Source organism: Telmatherina bonti, assembly GCF_933228915.1.
Source record: "Telmatherina bonti genome assembly, chromosome: 17".
Taxonomy (NCBI): Eukaryota; Metazoa; Chordata; class Actinopteri; order Atheriniformes; family Telmatherinidae; genus Telmatherina; species Telmatherina bonti.
The window spans coordinates 31939685-31962662 of NC_136615.1; the positions used below are offsets into that span (position 1 = coordinate 31939685).

General features: G+C 42.0%; 1 protein-coding gene across 1 annotated transcript; it reads right to left on the reverse strand.

Annotated features, from left to right (window-relative positions):
* Positions 1-967: 967 nt before the first annotated feature.
* On the reverse strand, positions 968-13226 carry nars1 (asparaginyl-tRNA synthetase 1). The gene is made up of 15 exons (XM_079256168.1): positions 13055-13226; positions 12021-12103; positions 11864-11929; positions 11612-11704; positions 11432-11521; positions 8737-8815; positions 8573-8643; positions 8348-8434; positions 7928-8149; positions 4388-4587; positions 4028-4163; positions 3753-3866; positions 2854-2985; positions 1922-2053; positions 968-1781 (listed from the first exon to the last, which is right to left on the reverse strand). Exons 1-15 carry the CDS (start codon positions 13092-13094, stop codon positions 1650-1652), a joined length of 1677 nt encoding a protein of 558 aa, XP_079112294.1. The 5' UTR covers positions 13095-13226; the 3' UTR covers positions 968-1649.
* Between the last annotated feature and the right edge of the window lie 9752 nt (positions 13227-22978).

Below are 22978 nucleotides of genomic sequence, written 5' to 3' on the forward strand. Positions count from 1 at the left end.
GGCTCAGTGGGATAAAAGCTCTAGGACAAGTTCGTTAAAATGCGAGGTGCTAAAACGCCAAAATATTGACTTTGACCTAAAATGGCCGCCTTCCTGTCGACATTTCACCATGACATTAAGAGGATTTTTTGTTCGCCCTAACATGTAGATCATGCGTATGAATTTTCATAAAGATTAACGACATGCAGTGGCGGGGCACCTAAAATAGGTGGCGCTCTCGTTCAGTTTCGCCCAAACATTCTGGAGCACCTCAAAATATCAAATTTTTCGTATTCCCTTGGGGGGGTTCGCAAAATTTGGTGAGTTTTCGAGCACGTTCAGGCCTCCAAAAAAGCACGCGAAGTGTCCGAATAAAAATAATAAACACTGCAAATACAATAGGCCTTCGCACCGCCAAGGTGCTCGGGCCTAATAATTGCAAGTCAGAGCTACTGCAGTTTGCTGCCATCAGATGGCGCAATCTAGAATGGACTATCATTTAATTAATTAATCACAATTTAAGAATAGAATAACTAAATAATTATATAATTTAATTACTAATAATTAATCATTAAACTAGTTATTTATCACTGTGATAAATGACTGTAGAACAGCATCATTCATTACATGATCGTAAACATGTGAGTTGATGGATCATGTATGTGCTGTTTCTACTGATCAATGGATTATAATGAAATAAAAAGTCAGGAGCAGAATCTGCTGTTAGGCAGAGAAGATTTGGGAAGTTTTTTTTTGTTTTTAGCTCAAGCTACATATTCAGCTCTGCTGCTTGTCACATGGAGACATTTACCTTAAATATGTGATTCCATCCAAAGAGGATTAAACAGGATGTCTACTTACATAAACTTTTTACTAAAAAGCAAAGAAAAAAATCCAGTAAAAACTCATTTACTGGATTCTTGTTAGAAGTTTCTAAAAAGAAGATACAAAAGACCAAAGAGAAACTGAAGAAAACTCACCGTCATGATTTCATAAGTTTTATTTTAGTGCAGTTTGAGTTTGTAAAGATGCAGAACAGACAGTGATGCTGACATGTCATCTGTAAAATCAGCCTGGACAGACGGCACGCAGACACATTTTATTTCCACCTCTGATTTACAGTCAGTGTTTTCCAGGAGAGACCTCAAATGTTCCCAACAAATCCAGAACAATGTGATGAAGAATAAGTGTTTGTGGAAGTTTACTTGACATTTTCTCGAAGTTCTGATCTACGTGGTGACTTTTCCTGTAAGATTTACTTTTCAGCCACAAACGTTGTTTCTGATGGACGTTTGATGTGAGTTAAATCATTCATGTGAACGCTGATGTGCAGAGAACAGCAGGAAGGCTGCAAGTTGGTTTCAGAGGCAAAAGGCAAGTGCTTGAACTGAATATGGATGGACAGAAATGTGACCTTGCAGCAGGACTTACGGACGCTGTGTGATGACAATGTGAAGCTGTTGGTGGCAAAACGTCAGAGTTCACTGTGAAGCTTGTCAATCTGCGGAATTTAGACTGGATACAGAAAAGGAAAGAGGCAGAGAGGTCTGAAACTATGACTTGTGTCATCTGGTTTTATATGCAGAGATAATTAAGGGCTGAGAGAGAGAGCAGCCATGTTTACGTTCCAGGTTGCTAAGCTGTAAATGTGAACGTATGTGTGTGTGCGCTCAAGGTCGGCAGCGCTGGATGAATCGTGGGTACAGACAGACGTCTCTGATGTGATGTCTGTTCAGCAGCCAGGTGAGGAACCGCTCCAGACCCAGACCGTAACCTCCATGAGGGCACGTGCCGTATTTCCTCTGAAACAAAGAAGAAAAACTTTCATTCCTCTTCCTTCCTAAGAACTAGCGCGACAGCTTAAACGGCGTCCTCTGAATCACATCCAAACTGTAACTTATTGAATTTAACGATGAAAGAAGGGAAGCAGCTTTCCTCCGACCTGGTCCGTGTACCAGTAGTACGGGGTCGGGTCGATTCCCTCCCTCTTGTATCCCTCCAGCAGCTCTTCAGAGTCCCAGATACGCATGGAGCCTCCGACGATCTCGCCAACGTTTGGCATCAACACATCGACCTGTAGCACGCACGCGCACACACACACACACACACACACACACGGCTGGTTAAAGGCTGCTACGTCCTCCACGAGAAGCCAGAACTATTTTCTTGTTGTGGAGGACCCGAGAAGAAAAGGAGTAATTTTGTTCTCGTGGACGTGGTTGAAGACTGTTCTGGACACGTGGAGCTGGCAGAACTTTCTTCTTGAGGGGATTGGTTGGACATGTGAGGTGGGCGTGGCTAACATGGAAAAGCATGAAGCGGACAGTTGCTGCATTTCTGCTGATGCAGCTTAAACGGCTTGTTTTAATAAAACAGCTGATCAAGGCAGTGAGACAGTAGGAAAATATTTCCAACATGGCGTTTAAACACACGGACCCTGCCGTGTGCCGACAGCCCGCCATGCCACAGACTAAGTATCTCGTTAAATATGAAATAACCGAGTTCTCTACAGTTGAAGCAGACATCCCCACAGTGATCCCGCCTCATTGCAGACGGAGCTTCTCGTGAAGTAAAAGTCGACCAGACTAATAGATTTTTATTTTCTTCTTCTTCTGGCCTGCGGAGCGAACAAAGTTCTGGCTTATTGTGGACAATGTAACAAGCTTAAAGCTTGTTATTCAGAGAACTTGTCATCTGAAACATCAGTTTTTTACTGTCCGTGCACCTCAAGATCAAGTCTGCAAATCATCTTCTATCAGGATATTTTAAAGTTTGGTAGACCACCAAATCTGCCTTTAAAACATAGAAATCTTTAGGAAGAAAGACCCTTCAGTAACGTTGGCGTCCTCTCTGTGGTCAAGGCAAAGTTCGTACCGACTCGGTGAGACGCCGATCCTCGGGACAACGCTGCATGTAGAAGGACTTGATCTCAGCAGGGAAGCGACACAGCAGGATGGTCTCGTTGATGGCGTCGGTCATCAGCCTCTCTGGAGCCTCGGGGATGTCCTGATGGACAGAGGGACAGACGGCGTGCCGTTAAACTGGACATTTATTTACTGGAACATGATTAAATTAAAATGTTTTCTATTTCTGTAAACGATTTTTAGTCACTTTCTTTCTTTAAATGATCAATTATAACGATGCATTTCTACCTGTATAAATTTGTAAAAAATTAAATGAAAAACTTGTAAAAATATAAATGAAAATGACTTTTAATGAAGTTGTTTTTAAAGTGCATTTTTCCGGTTATTAAGTTGGAAACTTGATCTTATTTCAAAACAACAAAAAGTCTAACATGGTGCAAACTTCTATCAAATGCCTTACTATCTGAATTTATTTACAATTATATAGAAACTGGGACTGACACCAACAACAACAGTGACAAAATAAAGAAAAAAATGAAAAGGAAAAAGTTTGGAATACATTTAAGTCTTTCATCCATTAAAACTCTAATTAACAATAAATATAAAAACATAAATAATAAATGAAACTGTTCATCCAGGGATAAAATCTGATCCGACCTGCTGCGGTCAGGTTATTTCTCACATCACAGGATGGAGGATCACCTGACAACTACAGCTTCTTACCACCAGGTTTATCAGACCTGAATCCTTTTACCTGAACTGGACTGAAACTTCATTTTATGTCATTTAGAAAATATTTCTTTTGCTTCTCTAAAACCAGCTTAATTTTATCTGTTTACTTTTCTAAGTCCACATATCTTTTATAAAAAGGAGGTGTAAACAGTAAAAACCATTAAATATGAAAGTAACCTCTCCAAACTCGTAGTAGGTGCCGTCGTCCTTCTTGATATCGTGCTCCTTGAGCCACTCGATGGCTTCAGTGTAGTTCATCCTCTTGAACGGCCTCTTGGGCGGCTTGAAGTTCTGCAAAGCATCGAGGAAATATCAACTGTGCTGCTGCAACGACTACCAAACAGCAAGAGCAAAAGCTCTATAGCGTCTACCTCGATGTGCTTTTAGTGTCTGAGACAAAGTTTTACAGAAACAAAGAAGAGAATCCATGCAGGCAGAGATCTGTGCTGTACCGGGTTGATGTCGTAGAGCAGCTGGGCAACAGGAGACTTCAACACGCGCTCCACCACATCACACACCAGGTCCTCCAGTCTGTTCAGCAGATCCTCAAATGAAATGAAGGGGCACTCGGCCTCGATGTGGGTGTACCTGAGTACAGACAGAACGCTTTCACACACTCCACCTGCTTCAGCCAAAATGAGACAAAACCAGCAGCCCAAACTGAATCCCTTGTTGCTGTTCGGCCCCTCACACACACACACACACACACACACACACACACACACACACACACACACACACACACACACACACACACACACACAGGACAACCTGGTGTCCTGGACCGTTACCGTGTCGACCAGCTGACTCACTCTGCCAGGTGTCTGCGGGTGCGAGACTGCTCGGCCCGGTACGACTGGGCGATGCAGAAGGTGTCGCCGAGGGCAGGGATGCAGGTCTCCAGGTAGAGCTGGGAGGACTGGGTCAGGTACGCCTCCTCGCCAAAGTAGTTGAAGTTAAAGAGCGTGGAGCCGCCTTCCACCTGAGTCTGCACCATGGTCGGAGGAGTGATCTGCTCCGGGAGGAGAAAACGTCAAGGCGGTCACACACAAGGTCATTCAGATTCCTGAATTTAAAGTGCAACTAAACAAGCAGTTAAACAAGATTGTAAAAAGGCATGGCAAGCGCTGCCACTGTAAACATTATAAGTAACATGTTTGTACTTAGTGCATTTCCACTGTGAGATAGTTTTTAAATTTTGATCATACATTTAAGAATAGGCCTCATCTCACTTGTGTAATTTTATTCTAAAATAAAAAACTGATAAATAAATAAAAGTGCCTCCTCTTGGAAGAAAAATAGTTATTCCTTTTAGAGAATTTTGACATGAAATAACTAAAACAATTTGGCAATTTTGCCATATTGGCAATGAGGTAATAAAAATCAATGTTTCTTTACACTTAACAGGTGTTTAGAGAAAATTGACCTCTTTGATACAAAATACTATTTTTTTTTAAAAATCCTTGAATCTTAATTAAAGCTATATTTCTAACATACATTTTTTTTTTACATTCTTGCGGTTTTTTGTTTAATTTACACATTTTTGGCAAGAAAGACAAGCCTGTCAGCTGCATCTGGCTTCAGACATCTGTGGCGTGTGACAATGCCCCCTCCCACACTGAAAACCCTGCGTTTCCATGACACCTAGGACTTCGCAAAAACTAAATATTGCCATAAAGCCCCGCAAATGGAAACACATTTATTAAAAAAAAAAAAAAGTCTCAAATATTGCTAAAAGAGTTTTTACGATCTCATGAAGAGGTTTTACAGACATTTCGATATAGAAAAATATAACGCAAAAGTGTTTCCATTACACTTTTGCGTTTATGTGTACCCAGACGTGACGTGGGGGGTCATGACAAGTTAATTCCGGTAAAGATGGCGCGACATTTTGATATAGAAATATATTGCAAAAGTGTAATGGAAACACTTTTGCGTTTACGTGGCCCCAGACGTGACATGGGGGGTCGTGACCAGTTCATTCCCAGTAAAGATGGCGTGGTGTGGAATAATCAGCAAATTTCAGAATTTTAGAAAAGTGAGGGAGAAAAGCTTCGAAAATCCCAAGAAAATTCTCCGCAGCAAGTAGAAAACCCTAAAATAACGCTACGTGCCCACTTTGCATAAACCGCAATTTTTGTTAAATCTTACGAGAAACAAGATTTTACAAAACTTGATGCTAACGTGCTCAACATTGTTCAATGGAAATACTTGCAAATCACAATTGTTGTTTGTTGAAACTTGAAAGAAATATAGTTTTTATTTTGCAGAAAAAATGTAATGGAAGCACGGAGGGAGAACTTGTTGTTCGTTGCTAGCTGCCATGTTGTGTTAATGTGTTTCTGTGGGAAACCAGCGGGAGTGCGCTAATGTCACTATAAGTTACGGAAGCCCAAAAGGTAATAGCAAAGCAAGAAAACTAAAACCCTGATTTTCATAAAATATGAATCTTTATAAAGAAGCAAATTTGAATTATTCGATTAAATCGATTAATCACCCAGCCCTAGTTCAGACGCAACACTTGTGCCTAAAGCTTCGGCTAAATACGAGTTATTCCACAGGCTGCCTCGGCTTTTATTACACAGGAGCTTCTGGAGGTTTACAATAAGGTCATTTCATCTAAAAATAAGTCAGATATGCTGATTAAATGAAGGAAAAGTAAAAACAAAAATACATTTTTCAACTAAAGTTCACATTTCAAACCAGGAATGATCTGTTTACTGAAAAGTTACTTTTCATTCATTTTATGGCACATTCATCCATTTCTGCAGAGTTTGTGTTAAACATCTACTCATAGAATCAGACCAAAATCACAGGTTTTTTCTTTTTACATTTGAGCTGATTTTCACTTTGCTGACATCATTTGGAAAAACATTTTCAGTAAGGGTGGGAAAATCGAATCGAAAAATCGAGTATTGGGATTTTTTTTGCTTCACAATTTTAAAACGGATTTTTTTTGTTTTTTTATTTTTATTTTATTCAAATGAATGAAAAATAATCCATTACAACATTTTTTGTTATTTTTATTGTTTTTGTTGATCTTTTTACATATAAATATATATATATATATATATATATATATAGTTTATTCCACTTAATTTGTAAGAACAAATATTAAATATTGAAAAAAGCCATTAACTATGAAACTACAAAAGTTCTGGAGACATTTTGATGGGTGCTAATGCAGCTGCCCGCACCGCAGCTTTTCCTCTCCTTTCCTCCAGATGACACAACCGTCTCAATGAGAATATCATCTTGCTTCACTGATATCTCGGCGTGGATGAAGGTTCGCCACCTTCAGCTTAATCTGTCCAAGACAGAGCTCATTGTCTGCCTAGCCAATCCTTCTTTACATCCGCATTTAGGTGTGAAGCTTGACTCTGTCACACTTGTTCCTACGTCTGCTGCCCGGAATCTTGGGGTCATAGTGGATGACCAGCTGACCTTTTAAGGTCCATGTTGCCTCGGCTGCCCGTACCTGCAGATATGCTCTCTACAACATCAAGAGAATCAGACCGTACCTGACAGAACACACAACTCAGCTTTTGGTTCAGGCTTTGGTCATGTCACGCATCGATTACTGCAGTTCCCTACTGGCAGCTCTGCCTGCGTGCTCTGTTAAACCTCTGCAGATGATCCAGAACGCCGCAGCGCGTCTGGTTTTCAACCAACACAAACGAGCACATGTCACTCCGCTGCTAATCGTTCTTCACTGGTTTCCGGTCGCAGCATGCATCAAATTTAAAGCTTTGCTTCTGGCTTACAAAACAATAACTCAAACGGGTCCCATCTACCTTCACTCCCTAAAACAGGCCTACACTCCCTCTTGACAGCTACGTTCCACCAGTGAAAGACGCCTCGTGTTACCACCACAATGTGGGACTAGAAGATTTGTAGAATAGAATAGAATTTAAAGAGGCGGAACATTACTATGAAAGCATCTTTAGGAGTTCACCACCTCTCCATTTTCTAAGTCAGAGTGAAGTCCAGGCCTTGCAGAACAGATGCGTCCAGACCAGGGGTCTGCAGCCTTTCCAATCCAAAGAGCCATTTTTGCATCAATCCAGGTAAATAAAACTCCTTTAGAGCCATAAAGAACGTTTTGATAAAAGACAACTTGTCATTTTTTTTATAAATATCTACGGTAGGAAATTTGGCACTTTTAAAAAGCAGAATTTTTTTCTATTTTAGATTTAAAAAAACAAACATGAAAAACTTGGCGAGAGCCATCGTGGAGGGTCCAAAGCCTCCTTTTGGCTCCAGAGCGGCAGGCTACAGACCCGTCAACATAAGTCAACATAAAAACTATGAAAGCAGAAAGATTAATCGGACTGTGTATTTCCGTGCTTCACCTCGTAGTATCCGCGGTTGAAGAAGTGGTCTCTGAAGCACTGTGTGACAGTGGAGCGGACCCGCAGGATCTTGGAGACGTTCTCTCCTCTGATCAGCATGTGTCGGTTGTTCAGCTGGACGTCCACGTCCGACTCTTCGTTCAGCAGGTTGTCGGCTCCGCCTGCCGGAGCTAAACCAACCAGCTCCCAGAAGTCGCAGTGCAGCTCGTGGCCGCCGGGCGCCTGAGGGAGGAAGACGAGGGAAGAACTCACTGAGCACCTTCCTCATGCACCATATTCCCCCATTATTAAGCTCACTTCTAATCTCTTTACATGACCGTCTTGGAGATGGATGTGACGTGTACATAAAGCCTGAAGTAACTTTTGCTTTCATGCAGGCTTTTGTGTACTTTTACTGCAGCTTTCAGATCACATGTTCACCTGTTTCCCTTCAGGAACTGGAGTGATGGTCCCGTACAGAGCTACGGTGCTCTCTGTGGACAACACCAAGCCGTTGTAGCACTGGCACTGAGAAAACAAATCACACAGGTCAACACTTCACTGGGACTCATGTTCCTGCTGGAGAATTTTTGATGGGAGCCAAATGGAAAGAAAAAAAGATGGCGGAATGGTTAAAAGCTGATCAGTGACGATGTAAATCTGTACCAGCTGGTCAGACAGGACACACTGGAGGAAACCAGTTCCATCTCTCAGCACGATGAACATCAGATTCTTTCCTGTAAGACATAAAAGAATATTCATTTAAAGGTTAACTTGACAGGAAATTCATGAATCACCGAAGAAGCAGTTTCATTCCTCATCTTCCTCACCCTGTCTCCTGAGGCGATGAACCCATCCAAACACTTTGACTCTCTGGCCTCTTTTGGCCTCCAGATGACCAATTTTAACCTGGAAAAACACAAATGTTGGCTCTCGGTGATGCAATCATAAAGATTTAACAGAAAATGACAGCAAACTGATTCGTCTGACAGCTGCTGGTTTGATTTTTCTGCTGCAGGAAACGTTCAATGTTTCCATGATGCAAATTGCTTTTCCTGATTCCTCTTTTCCTAAATTAAAACTGTTAACATCAGAATCAAATGAACGACACAGTTACAGATCTGCACCTGCATTTCTCTGAGATGCAGCAGGAGAAATCTCAGTATGACTGCGCAGAACATAACTGTGAACATAGTCCGTTCTAAAATGACACATTCCACATACATTTCAAGGGTCTGACACAGCTTACATGTTAAAGGCAAGTTTTATTTCTCTGAAAGAACGATGCATCAGATCCTCCTTCAGAAGGGTTTTGGGTTGACCATCACTATCAGAACGTTTACCATGTTTTCTCTCAATCCAATCCAATCCACTTTATTTAAAAACAGAATGTCGCCAAAGTGCTGCACAAAGTCCAATATCACAAAAATAAAAATAAAATGAAATAATAATGTTGTTAAAATAATAAAAACAGGTAAAACAATTAAAAATAAATACCCAATACAATAATTAAAAGGAAAAATAAAACAAATAAAAGACACAGAGGACCACAAAACTCACACAATGTTAAAAGCCAAAAAATAATAGTGGGCCTTTAGACGAGACTTAAAGCACTCCACCGTGGGGGCAGCTCGGACATGGAGGGGCATCATCTGACCATGAGCCATTTTTCTGGTTTTGTTTTGCTCAGTGTTGTCCCCGTCGGCAGGATTTCAGCCCCGCTGCTTCGGAATGGATGCCAGTCCAAGCAGCAGTACGCCCACAGCAGTTTGTAGTGCCCTTGTTCTTGTGGGTACTGCCTTGATCCCTGAGTTTAATGTGGATCCAACCAGATTTTCAGAACTATGGGTACAGGTGACTGTCTTGTAGAGAATAAAGGGCCGAGGCTTCAGCAAGAGGACAACGCTGCATTGTGGGCTCCTGATGAAGAAGCTAAAAGTCTTTCCTGTGTCCTAACTTCAATGATGATGTGTCTTTATCCTAATCTTTCTTTTGACCACCGGAGGTGGGGGGACACTGGAGACCCAGCTGACCAGAGGGGGCTGTAAGCTAAACCAGACAGGAGCAGGTCTGGCCAGACGTCAGTGGCTGGGGCCAAATTCTGACGGGCATTCGGCGCATGGTCTGATGGGGCAGCAAGGATATTGAAGCTCGGTGGACGGTTCCTACCATCGCCATCTTGGCAGGGGCATGCGTGTCGTCACACCCGGAAAATACAAATATGGGCAAAGAGGTGGAGCAGAGAGGGGGGCAGTGAGCGTCATGATGGAGGATTGACATGGAGCGAACTCCGAGTTTTCTGTAGCTAAAAGCTAACCGAACTTACCCGGAAATAACGGGAGCTAACCAGCTAACGGAGGTAAGCGGGCTAAAGCTAAGTCACGATGTTAACCGGCTAAAAACTGTGGTTGTTCTACGTTCTTCTTACTTGAAGCAGGAGATCGGGTACCTGTCAATCAAAAGGACACGCCTCCAAATGTGCCGAACTTCGAGATTAAATTGCTTCTAAACGGGCGCGTTAGAAAAAAATTCACTCTCCCCACAGTTGTCATGAAGGTAAACCTGGTCTATTAAACCGAAAATGGATGTTTGAACCAGGCTGTAAACATGTTTATTTCTGCTGTGAAGTTGGTCTTTTTAACATGGGAGTCTATGGGGATTCGCTCTGTTTTGCAGCCCCTAGTGGATGAAGGGGGAACTGCAGTTTTATGCACTTCCACATAGGCTTCACTTTTAACCGCAGAAGGCTCCGTCCATCTTTCCTTTTGCAGTCTATGTGCAGGACCCAAACGGCGTGAGGTGCGTCGTTCTTCTCAGACACACTCTCAGACAGCGGGTGAGGTAAACGGTAGGGACGAACTTTGTTAAAGAAGGGGGAAGTGTGACCAGAACTGTAATAATCATCATCTAGCTTTGCTCCTTTTGTTTTCATTTTATAGTTAAACTATGTTTATATTTTTATGCATGACAAATGAACATTCCTGCGTATTTGACTATGTGGGAAAGGCAGCTGATGGCCATCCACAGCTGGCCTCTCCCTACCAAGAGACTGGCAGAGCAAGGACTGCATGAAAGGGCGTAAACACTTCAGGGTAAATACCGGCGCCAGCGACATAATGGGACAGCACCGATACAGACATGACGGCAACGTACCAGGAGCTTGGCAACAGCATCAGAAAGAAACCGGGAAAAAGATGCCAGCCAGAGATTTCCAGCCTGACCTGGTGGAGCGGTGCAACATTGTAAAACAGCCATGCGCTAAAAGACGTCAACATGACGTAGCCGTTGTGTTTGTGGGTTGATCTCTGACAGGAAGAACCCCTTTTTTTGTGCTTCCCTACAGCAACCATGCAGCTGGTATGGAGGCAGACGGTGGCATGGAAGTGAACTATAAGCACAGCACTTCCAACTACTAAATTAACTTAACTATGGCAATGAAAAAGATACAAGGTCTTTACTGCAGCGGGTGAGTCTGATGTCTACAGGAAGCAATTTAACTGCAGACAGTAAGTATCGCAGACTGACCGTTTCAGGTTTGGGCAGGCTAGGATCAATGACAATGACGATCTTCTTGGCCTCCTCCAGGTTCTTCTCTCTCCTCTCGCTGTCCTCTGCCTGCACAACAAAACAGTTAAGATGAAGAACTGCTTCCACTGCTTCCTGCCCTGAAAAAGGTCCGTCTCTACATTTATACTCAATACAAACCTCCTTTTTGTCTTTGGCGTCGCTCTTCATCTGCTCACGGTTAAAAGCCTTCTTTGCATTCTTCATCTGCGTCTTAGAGATCACTGCCCAACGCTGACAAACAACAAAAGATGTTTAGTGTTTAATAAAAACTAATAATCAACATAAACAGACCCTGAAGTTCAAATAATATCTGTAAACTGGAACTTCAATCAGTAGAAAAGAGGACTAAACAATGTAAAAACGTGTTTATGTTGGGAAATAAGAGCCAACCTCTCCCTCCTGCTGTGAATCTACGTAGATAACTGGAAACGGCTCCTTCCCAACAAACAACAGAGCCTGCAGAGATTTGATAAATAACAAAATAAGCTGCTGACAATTAAACCAAAAAGACATGAAAACATTCCTGCACCACGCAGCAGCTACTTGCCCTGAGAGGAGTTTTGAAGGGTTTCTGCTCCGAGCCGTCGCCATCCTGATCGCTGCCACATTTATCAGACACGTACATCTCACCTGAGGAACAAATGAATACAAGAGAACAGATGACTGTCATCTCAAAGTGAGCAAATCCCTGAAACAACACACACCTTTTACATATTTTCAGTGGAAGCAGTTTAACAATCTAATCCGACTTTCAGTTACTTTCACTTTATACAGAAATGACCATTTATTTATCCTTGAGGTCATTTGAGGGGAACCGCTGAAACAGGCGGGACACACCGTCTCCTTGTGCTCAGAAAGGAACAAGAAAGTGAAACCAAACTTCTCTCCTGAGACAAGATTGAAATTAAATAGATGAGTGGAATCAGACAAGAAACAAGACGTCTAATATTAACATTGTGATCAAGATTAAGAGGAATCCTTTAAATCTCCAGTTTAAGATCATTCCTCGCTAAAATTTTTTACCATTAATGTGTTTCATTAAACACAGTGTGAACTCTAACTTGACATTTTTGAATAGCTTTAGACTTAAATTAGATGCAATTGCATGAAGACATGACATCACACCACGCGTCATCACATTTCATCATATTCTGATTTACAGAAATTAAACTTATACAACAATCGTTTTCAAAAAATGAAACAATACTACGGAATTTGAGCTCCATATTCCAGTAAATTTAGGGTAAATTTATAAATTTACAAAGCGTGGTTTGTAATCAGAACTGAGATTGATGAATGCCAGACATCCTCCGGCCTCTGCGCTGCAAAGTGACAGCTGTCCTGGCTAACAGTTAGCCGTGTGCTGCTTCTTCATCTGTGGGTTTCATTCATTTATTTTGCATCTCCACCAAAGTCAGGTAACTGTGTTAATAAGCTCTGAAGATTTTGATAAGAAGAGCAAATGGATAAAGACTTAAAAACCAGCCGGTCACCAGCATGCAACCATTACTGCTGCAATCATGAAGAAACGCATGGAGCAAGCTAATCTGTTAGCTCCAACTGAGTTCATCCATTCCTTACCCACAGAGACGTCTTTCACGCCTTTTGTTATGTCTGTCATGTCGGCCCAGGTTCCAACAAATCCGGAGAGGAGCAAACTAATTAATTTAATTCAAAATGTTAGAGAATGAACATGCGGCGGCAGCTGACGACGTCGCTTCACCCAACGTGCAACTTTGCATCAGCCCTGACGCAGTTTGAGGCGGTGGGCGGTCCCAACAACGAGCCCGCCTCAAGGACTGTTCGCCTGATCTGATTGGTAAACGTCTTGACGTAATTTACGTAGCTGGGATTGTGATTGGTTACGTTCACGATGTAGGCGTTCTCGGAAGTAAGGAGAACGAAATTAATGTACTTTCATTTATGTTTTAATCGAGGCTGACAAAGAAAATGTACTCACTTTGACGACTAAATTTACTTTACGAAAATATCTGGAAACACAATAAATGGGCAGGAAAGTAAATAGAACAATAAATAATTCAATAAAATCAACGTAAAAAGGAGAAAAACATCTGAAGAAATTCCAGCATTGTTAAACAGATTTTTTAAAAAAAAAAATAAATAAATAAAATAAAAAAAAGCTTGATATAAAAAAATGCAGCATTATAAAAATTTCGAGAATATAATGGTCTTTATTTTGACAAAAGCAGTTATAATTTTCTCAGTAAATAAATATAAATTTTAAAAAAGTAACTAGTTTAGTCATTAATTAATCATGGAGGATTCTTCACACCCTCTCAGCAACACAGTGATGAAACAACAAAGTGTGTTCAGTGAGAGGCTTCTTCAGGTCCGATGTAAGACTGAAAGATACAGAAGATCATTCCTGCCAGCAGCCATCAGACTCCGGAACAAGACCTCCTCAAATTGATTATTATATAATACAATATTGAATTTCCCTTTGGGGATAAATAAAGTATTTTTCATTTAATTTAATTTACTTTTAAAGACATGACTTAAGGAAATTAAATTAAATGAAAAATACTTTTATATTTATTTAATATTGTAGTAAATATTTATTAATGAGAGGAGGTCTTGTTCTGGAGGCTGATGGCTGCTGGCAGGAATGATCTCCTGTATCTTTCAGTCTTACATCGGACCTGAAGAAGCCTCTCACTGAGCACCTATACCTACCTGGTGTTGTTTCTTCACTGGTTTGTGGAGAGGGTGTGAAGAATCCTCCATCATCTTCATCAGCATTCTTCTTTGGACAATCAGCTCCAGCGGCTCCAGAGTTACTCCAAGCACAGAAGCAGCTTTCTGGATCAGTTTGTTGATTCTCTTCAAGTCTCTGGTTCTGATGCTACTACCCCAGCAGATGCTGCAAAGCTGACTGCACTCTCCACAACAGACTTATAGAAGATATGCAACATCTTGGTGCAGACGTTAAAAGATCTCAGCTTCCTTAAGAAGTACAGTCTGCTCTGACCTTTCTTATAGATGTATTCAGTATTGCATTTCATTATCATCATTATTATCATTTCATTGCATTAAACAATAACCTATTAAGTTATTAATATTTACTTTCAAGAGTAATGGTTGAAACATTAAATAAAATTGTGCTTCATAGAAAAGATTCATGGCTGTTAGAGAGACTGCAGAATGATGGGCAGCAGTCCAGTGATCCAGACACGTTTCCACTCTTCAGAACAGAGATTCATTTTCAGAGTACACGTGTTTAGTGGAAAGACTACCACACCCAAGAGTTGTTGTTTCCAAATATTATCTCTCTTCCTGCTTTTCTTACGGTGTTTGTGACTGCAACAAAATGTCTTGAATATCAAACACCTCCTAATAACAATGTCCAGTCGGATTGTCTCTGCACAATGTTTGAGATACTTTCAGTGAATGCGGCTCAACCGTAAAAACTCTTATGTGGCAGCAAGTTGTTCTGCAATCTGCTGTCCTAGAGGATGATACAGTGTTTGTAAAGTTTGATCTAACACAATATGACTCATATTTGGTGAAGTCATGAGATTTGCCCAAGAAAATTATCTCCTTCAGTCTGTTTGCCTGGTTTTAAAAACTAAAGAATATCCTGATTACTTTTTACATTATAAAAATGTATTTTTAATGCAATCAAAAGCTCTGACTTGATTTATATATGTGGTTGCTATAATAATTGTGTTGCTTCTGGTTTCATGTGACAGCAACAAGGATGAGTTTTTTTTTACTGTTCTGATGAACATTTTGTGGCCAGTTATTCTTTGATTCTTTCTTCATTGCTTTTTTAATAATCAACTGGACCAGATGGCCTCAGTGGCCACTTCATTAGGTCCTCAAGTTTAATTTGTCCTCTACCTTTAAGATCAAGCTTAAGACCTTCTTTTCTTGATAAATGTTATAGTTGGTGGGTCTAGCCACCCCTTAGTTATGCTGCCATTCATAGGCTTAGACTGTTGGGACGTCCCATGATGCACTGAGCACTTCATTTTAATCTCTCTGCTTCTCATCTTCCATGTAGAAATTGACAGTTTTCAAATCAAATCAATTAAAATTATTGGGATCATTAACATATTTCTCCTATTTCTGCTGGTCTCCCTGGATAAAAAGTGCAGAGCATCCTGTTCTCGCTTTCCTGCCCTCTCCACCCCAACTGGTCCAGGCAGAGAACTGCCCTCCCTGAGTCGGGTTCTGCTGGGAGATTCTTTTTCACTGTTGCCTTGTGTAGCTCAGGATGGGGGATTGGATCCGAGTCAAGATTTGATGCAAACTGTTGGTTTTCCTGAACAAGGCTATTTATTATGAATTGGCTTGAATTGATGTGTCTGTGAAGTGCCCTGAGATGACATTGTTGTGAAGTGGCATATACAAATAGAGCTGAATTGAATTATGCTGCTTGTTGACACAAATATCTAATCAACTAATTAAAAGGCAGCAACTAAATGTTTCAGCCACATAGATATAGTTCAGACGACTTCCTGAAGTTAAAACGGAGCATCAGAATGAGGAAGAAAGGAGATTTATGTGACTTTGAACACAGCATGGTTGAATGTTTACTGGGATTTTCACACAAAACCACCTCTACTGCTTACAGAGAAGGTCTGAAGAAGAGAAAATATCCAGCAAACAGCAGTTGTCTGGACCAGAATGTCTGGTTGATGTCAGAGGTCAAACGAGAATAGACAGACTGGTTGGAGATGATGGAAAGACAACAGGAAGTCCAATAAGCACTGGTTTCAACCAAGATATGCAGCTGCCACCAATTTCATCTGATCAGTCCTCTCATTTCGTATGGAAAACCTCCTCTGGCATCATCTGGCTGGGATTGGCTCCTTCTCATCACACCACCATCACCTGCATCACTGAGTGGCTGCCCTCAGAACCAATAGCAGTTCTACACATCTCCACTCCGGTATAAAAGAGCTGCAACTCATCCACTCTGCGGCAACTGTGTTCTGGATGCAGATTGCACAATTTGAGACTGGTTATTGTTTGTGCAGAGCTTTTCAGGCCTTTTATGCATTTTTGTTGGCTTTTTGTGTGGCGTTTGGGCTTAGCCTTTAGGTTTGCTGTTTTGATTGTTTTGTTATCTGGGTAGCTGATGGTGCTTGTTTGAGTTTTTGCTTTTGGAGTAGTTTGGTTTGTTCTAAGGATTTGATGTAAGCTGCACCACCTGCTCCTCCCATTTGGGTGTTCATTATTTTTTTCTTTTTCATGTGGGACAACAAAATTTCCAAAACCCCTTCATTTGGCACGCTTTCATTTTATGCTGCAGCCTTTACCCCTAGCGAGCTGGGTAAGTGTTGATCTTGTTGACGGTAAAGAAAAAGCTATCAAGGTCAGCATTGATCACCTTAAAAGGTAAGAGGAGGAAATCCCAAGGATCCCAGGGAAATTAAACATCTTTCCAGTAGTCTCTGTACCTAGTTTTTGATTTGCTGTCACATCCACAACAGCAACCTCCACCACTTACACTACCTCTGCCACCACCATGACATCCACCACCACCAATGCAGAAAAATGTAAGCCACTAAAAGATATGTTCACAATATTCAGTTCATTGAGTCTTTTAAATCTTAACTCCTCACTTTATCTTTAAAAAATTGAAAAAAAAAGTTAACAGTATAATTAATGAGAATCTGACAATAAGGCAAATGATAATTGAAAATATTTTTAACTAATATTTAAGGGTGTTCTTTTCAATCTTGCAACAGTATATCACTGGAAAATATAGTGTCATGTGTTTTGGTTTCCCGTTTTGTTCCTGCTTTGTTTAGCCTTTTACCTGTTAATTAGTTTAATATATGTTCAGTTAGTTAATCTGTGTCACCTGTGTCTCATTTTGGTTCAGTGTATTTATATCCCTCACCTGTTGTTTTTACTTTGCGGGTTCATTGAGTTTGAGTTTGTCCCCTGAGTCCCTAGTCTTCTGTGTTCCTGCATTTAAGAAATAAAACCTGCTTGATTCTGCATTCCCGCCTGGCGTCGCTGCATTTGGGTCCACACCTCCAGCAAACCCACAACATGACACAATCTGCCAGAAAGCAGGAGGCCCTGGATTTTCAGGATGTGTGGAGCACTCCACAATGATCTGGAACCAAATCCAGAGGACCAACCAGGAAAAGACGGACCTGCATGTCGTCTGTCTTGACCTCGCCAATGCTTATGGATCAGTTCCACACCAGCTGATCAGCTATGCCTTGGAGTCCTTCCACATGCCTCTCTGCATCAAGAAACCTTATAGCGTTGTACTTCAGCAACCTGCAGATGTGCTTTGTCCTCCAGGATTTTACCACCGGGTGGCAGCAGCCTCAAGTGGGGATTGCCATGGGGTGTGAAATCTCTCCAGTCTTGTTTGTGACAGCTTTTGAGGTAATTCTCATTGGAGCCAATCAAATGGTTGGAGGTGTGACCGGGTCAAAGGCATGGTTTTTAAATTGAATTGTTTCATTGCATGTGTTAACTTTGCTGTGCCACTACTAACCCCCCTCCCCTACCCCCCCCGGAAGCCCGTCACTCAACATTAATTGTTAAGTGGGAACACCTGCAAGTGTTTGGAGCAGTCTCTTTTTAAAAGAGAGCAACAGGTGTGACAGAGCAGAGGCAGAGAGCAGGACAAAGGAAGGAGACAGTGCTCCTGAAGAGATGGAAAACAACGATGACGAGGCGACGACGAGGAAGGGACTGAGGGGCCAGTGACGACAGGTCCCACCGTGGCTTGGCAGTGGAAAAGCAGGACCCTGAAGTGCACCAGCTGGTCTGGACCGTAGGGCCCAGCTACTCAGTCCTAGGCCTTCGGATATTCCTGGCCCAGGACCAAGTGTGAGTACAATGGCTTAGTTTAGGCTCCAGAAGGAGAGGCTGGCTGCAGGGCCAGGCAGGAGGGTTCCCCTCTTAAGATTGTGGACTGCCGTGTCTGCTCCCCTCTGCAGGTTCTGGGATGTGATGCCACAGAACGGAAGGCTGCAAGACTGGATCTGACGCTGCAGACTTCAGCATGTACAGCTCGGCTACTTAAGAGGTTGAATGAGCTGATGTCATGGACTAGGATGAAGATAAAGCCCTCTAAATCCCAGAGCCTCTCATTCAGGAGAGGAGTCAGAAATGACAATGCCACCTTCATGATTGGAGGTGAGAGAATTCCTCTTGAATCCAAGAAACCCATCAAAAGCCTGGGTAAGCAGTACACTGCAGAGCTGTCCGACAAGCTAATGGGGAGAACACTCCTCAAACAGCTGACAGATGGTTTGGCAAGAATCTACCAAAGCCAACTTCCTGGCAAGTACAAGTTCTGTTATCAGCACACACTCTACAGGAGGCTCATGTTGCCTCTAAAAATGTGCACAGTCCCCCTTATCCAATGTGAGCAAGATTAAAGGAAAAGCCAACTCGTTCATCAGGAAGTGGTTGGGGCTCCCATGATGTCTCTCCAAAACAGACCTTTTTGGCAAGAACGCTCTGCTGCTGCCACTACAGTCCATCAGCGTGGGGTACATGCAGGAGAAGGCTAGATTAGTCCTAGAGCTGAGGGAGTCTACTGACCAGACAATAAGAGCCAATGCCAAAGTCCCTACTGGTCGAAAGTGGAGTGCCCAAGCAGAGGTCGACCAAGCTGTGAGGAGACTGCAACAGAAAGATCATGGGCAGGGTCCAAGAAGGAAGAGCAGGGCTAGGATGGGGTGACATGCCATGATTCTGGTCTAAGGCCAGTCGCAAGGAAAAGAAGGAGATGGTGTTTTAAGTGATAAAGATGAAGAGGGCTATAAAATCAAGGCCATGTCACAGGTCCGGCAAGGAACCTGGACAACTTGGGAGGGAGTTGTCTGTCGTAACATCAGTTGGTCCGAACTGTGGAAGATCCCAAAGGCAAGACTGAGCTTCCTTATCCACTCAACCTACGACATGGTTCCCTGCCCTCGGAACCTCCACCAGTGATTTGAGAACGAGGAATCCTGCTCTCTGCAATGCTCCCAATGCCAGCCTTGTGCATTTCCTGTCAGGCTGCAAGATCACACTCTCCGAGGGGCGTTACAGATGGCGCCACAACCAGGTCCTGAGGAAGCTGGCAGAGGTGCTGGAAGGATGTTGCCAAGGCAGTACACAGCTTCCTGCAACACAACACAACAGCTTAGTCACAGAAGGGGGAGGGACAAGACATGCAAGGCCAAGAGAGAGACAAAGGCTTTTTTCCACCGGCCAGGAGTGGGACATGAGGGTAGACCTCGACAGACAGCTTCAATTTCTAACCACTACTACCATCACACCTCTTTGCGCCGATATTGTTGTATGGTCAAATTCAGCAAAAACCATGTACCTCATTGAACTCACAGTTCCATCAGTGGATGAGATCAAGTTTGCATTTGAGCACAAGTGGGCAAAGTATGCAGATCTGGTGGCTGAGTGTCGGAAGGCTGGCTGGACGACTGCCATCTATCCAGTGGAGGTTGGCTTCTGTGACTTTGTGGGGCTGTCAATGACGCGGCTGCTGAGAGACGGTGGAGTGGCAGGAGAGAGCTTTCAAAGGAGACAGAAAAAAGCAGCTTCTGTCTATGGCTTAGAAGGAAGGACAGGAGCTGCGGAAAACTTACTCCCTGCAGCTGGTGGTTGTTAACCCTAACTGTCACAGGGGGTGTCAGGAAAACATCCCTTTCACTGCCCCGCCACCAGGAAATGGTCCAGGATTAAAGGGGGGACACACATGTGAACAGTGGTTCCTGGCTGATAACCCTGCAGCTTACCTTGTGGCCGACCCATGGGCACCAGAGGAGATGCGACAGGCAGCAATGCCAAGCAAGAAATTACACCTCCCTGTATCTCTCAACAGTAAGGTCACAGATTCTAATGGCCATCAGAAATTATGACCTGGGTTATACTGGTTCAGTGATAAGTGTCACAAAGTGTTTTCTGAGTCCAGAATACAGTGGGGAGATGGAGAAGTTCCATCAGACAAAATCAGACTCTCTTCTTTTCAGACTCTTTTCCTCTGTTGTGGCAAGATGGTGGAATGATCTCCCAAACTCCGTCCGCTCTGCAGAGTCCTTTGTTTACTTTTAAGAGCAAGCTGAAGACTCGGCTTATCAAGGAGCACTTCCACACTTAGTATAACTATATTTGTCGGAAAGTTGGAGAACTTAGCCAAGTTTTTTGCAACAAACATTATGGAATTAATTCTTTGTATTTTAACCACATAGGTGACGATATGGGGTGTGAAGGGAGTAAACAAAAAAAAGCCTGTAGCACTTCATGTAAACGACCTGCTTCCAACTGGACTGTCCACTAGCACCTTCCTACTATGTCCTCTACTGTTTCATTTCGGACTTGTGTTCTCACTCATATGTAAGTCACTTTGCATAAAAGCGTCTGCTAAATGACTATCTATTCTATTCTACAATGAATTGCTATTTCTGTGAAGTGCCCTGAGACATTATTTGTATAGCACCATTTCACAACAAAGCTGAACTGAAATGAACAGCTTGTTAAACACAAATATCTAATAACCCATTAACATGGCAGCAACCTAATATTTTAGTCTTTTAGACATAGTTCAGACAACTTGCTGAAGATCAAACTGAGCATCAGAATGATAAAGGAGATTTACCGGACTTTGAATGCAGCATTGTTGTTAGTCTGAGTATTTACTAGGATTTTCACACACAACCATCTCCAGTGTTTCCAGAGAAACTCTGAAGAGAAAAATCCAGCAAGCAGCAACTACACGCAGCAGAACACAACACATCCAACCTTGAAGCAGATGGTCTCCAGCAGCAGAAGACCACACCAGGTGCCACTCCTGTAAGCTAAGAACAGGAAACATCACAAAACATGGATCCATCCTGCCATCAGGATGATATTGACGTTGTGTTGGATAAACATTAAACCATTCCTTATACAACTTTCTTTTGTGACTTAAATGTGGCTGCCCTGTTTCCCCCTAGCAGAGTCACGGTCACTTTTTACACACAAAATGGCATGTTGAAAACATCCGTGGCCAGGCAACAGGATCCATCATTCAAAAACTATTGCGTTTAGGAACACAGAATCAGCAAGACTGTGTTCAGACACAGCTCTGTGTGAAAGCAATGTTTTAACATACTGTGCTAATCTCATGTAAACCTTTTCAGGCCTTCATTCACAGGTAGAATCTGCCCTTCCAGAACCAACATCGAAACAGCTCCACTCATTTCAGCCAGGAGATTTTGTTTTGGTAAGAAGCTTCAAACATCAGCGCTGGAACAAACACCATTGATTGGGCCATTTCAAATTCTCCTGACAACCCAGACAGTGTCCACACTTGAAGGAAATTAAATTGAGGTGGCTCTTAGGTACAAGTATTGATGACACTCACTTTCAAACCCCATATTGATAATATTGCAAAGAAGCTCACACTGAAATAGTTTTTTTTTTCTTTTGAAATAAATTACATTTTTCTTTTGAGGTGAAAAAGCAGCTTGTTACTAGAACTTTTTTTTTTAATCCATTTTGGATTATTGGGATTTGTTGTATATGAATGCTTCAGCTCAATGCAGAGAGAGCTTGACGCTGTTTTTCCATGCTTCTCTGAGATTTATTACAAACTGTGGAGCCCTGACCCGTCACTGTGAACTGTATTCTTCAGTGGGTTGGCCTTCTTAGTCCACCAGGAGGTTGGGACACTGGTACATTTTCATTTATAAGGTCACGCTTGGAATATTGCCCTTTTATATTTATAACTTAATCACACAGAGAAATGTCAATTTGTATTGCTTGCGATCAAACAACGGTTTGCTGCTCTCTGTACCATTTGTGCGGACTGAACTGGGAAAAAGGGCCTTTGCCCTCTCTGCCCCTTCTACATGGAACGTGATGCAAAAGAACTGGAAACTAATTGTGATGTTGCCATAATGATACTTTTTGCTGCCTCTTGGCAAGGACTCCCTTGAAAAAGATATTTTTAATCTCAATGGGACCTTCCTGGTGAAATAAAGATTTAAAAAAAGAATATAAAAACAATGTGTTTTAGTAAAAATCTATGACAACTCAAAGTTGCACAAGCATGTGTCTGAAATCATTTTCATACAACTGTATGAATTTAGTAACATGATCACAGTTGCACAAGCACTCCTTCCCATATGTTTACATTTTTAAGCATAGCAAGTGCTTCTGTGATTACTCATTTGTTAAATTTACAAATTCTCTGATGTTATCTACACTCATGCCACATAACAGCCTAATTTGATAATTTCTTTTGATTACTGTGATAAAAAAAACAAGACAAACTAGATGGCACATTGTTTATTTAACAGTTAAGTCATCTAGCACAAGGGACTTAATTTGGTTTTGCTTTTATTGTGTTTAATTTATTCTTTGTGTGTTGCTTGTATTTTATTTGCTGTGTTTAACTCTGCATGTAAACTGATTAACTCCCCTTGTTGGTACAGATCACCTGACTCCTTAATTAAATCAGCACACCTGCTGCAGATTGAAATGACTAGTATAAAAAAGGGAAGGAGGTAACACAAGAGG

Bases quoted from the DNA above. Each gene is read 5' to 3' on its own strand.
- nars1 (XM_079256168.1), bottom strand. From the start codon at position 13,094: ATGACAGACATAACAAAAGGCGTGAAAGACGTCTCTGTGG. The intron at 8,435-8,572 runs GTACAGATTTAC...TTGTTTTCTCAG, and splicing joins GTGTCCTGTCTGACCAGCTG to TGCCAGTGCTACAACGGCTT. The intron at 2,986-3,752 runs GTTACTTTCATA...TCTGTCCATCAG, and splicing joins CCTACTACGAGTTTGGAGAG to GACATCCCCGAGGCTCCAGA.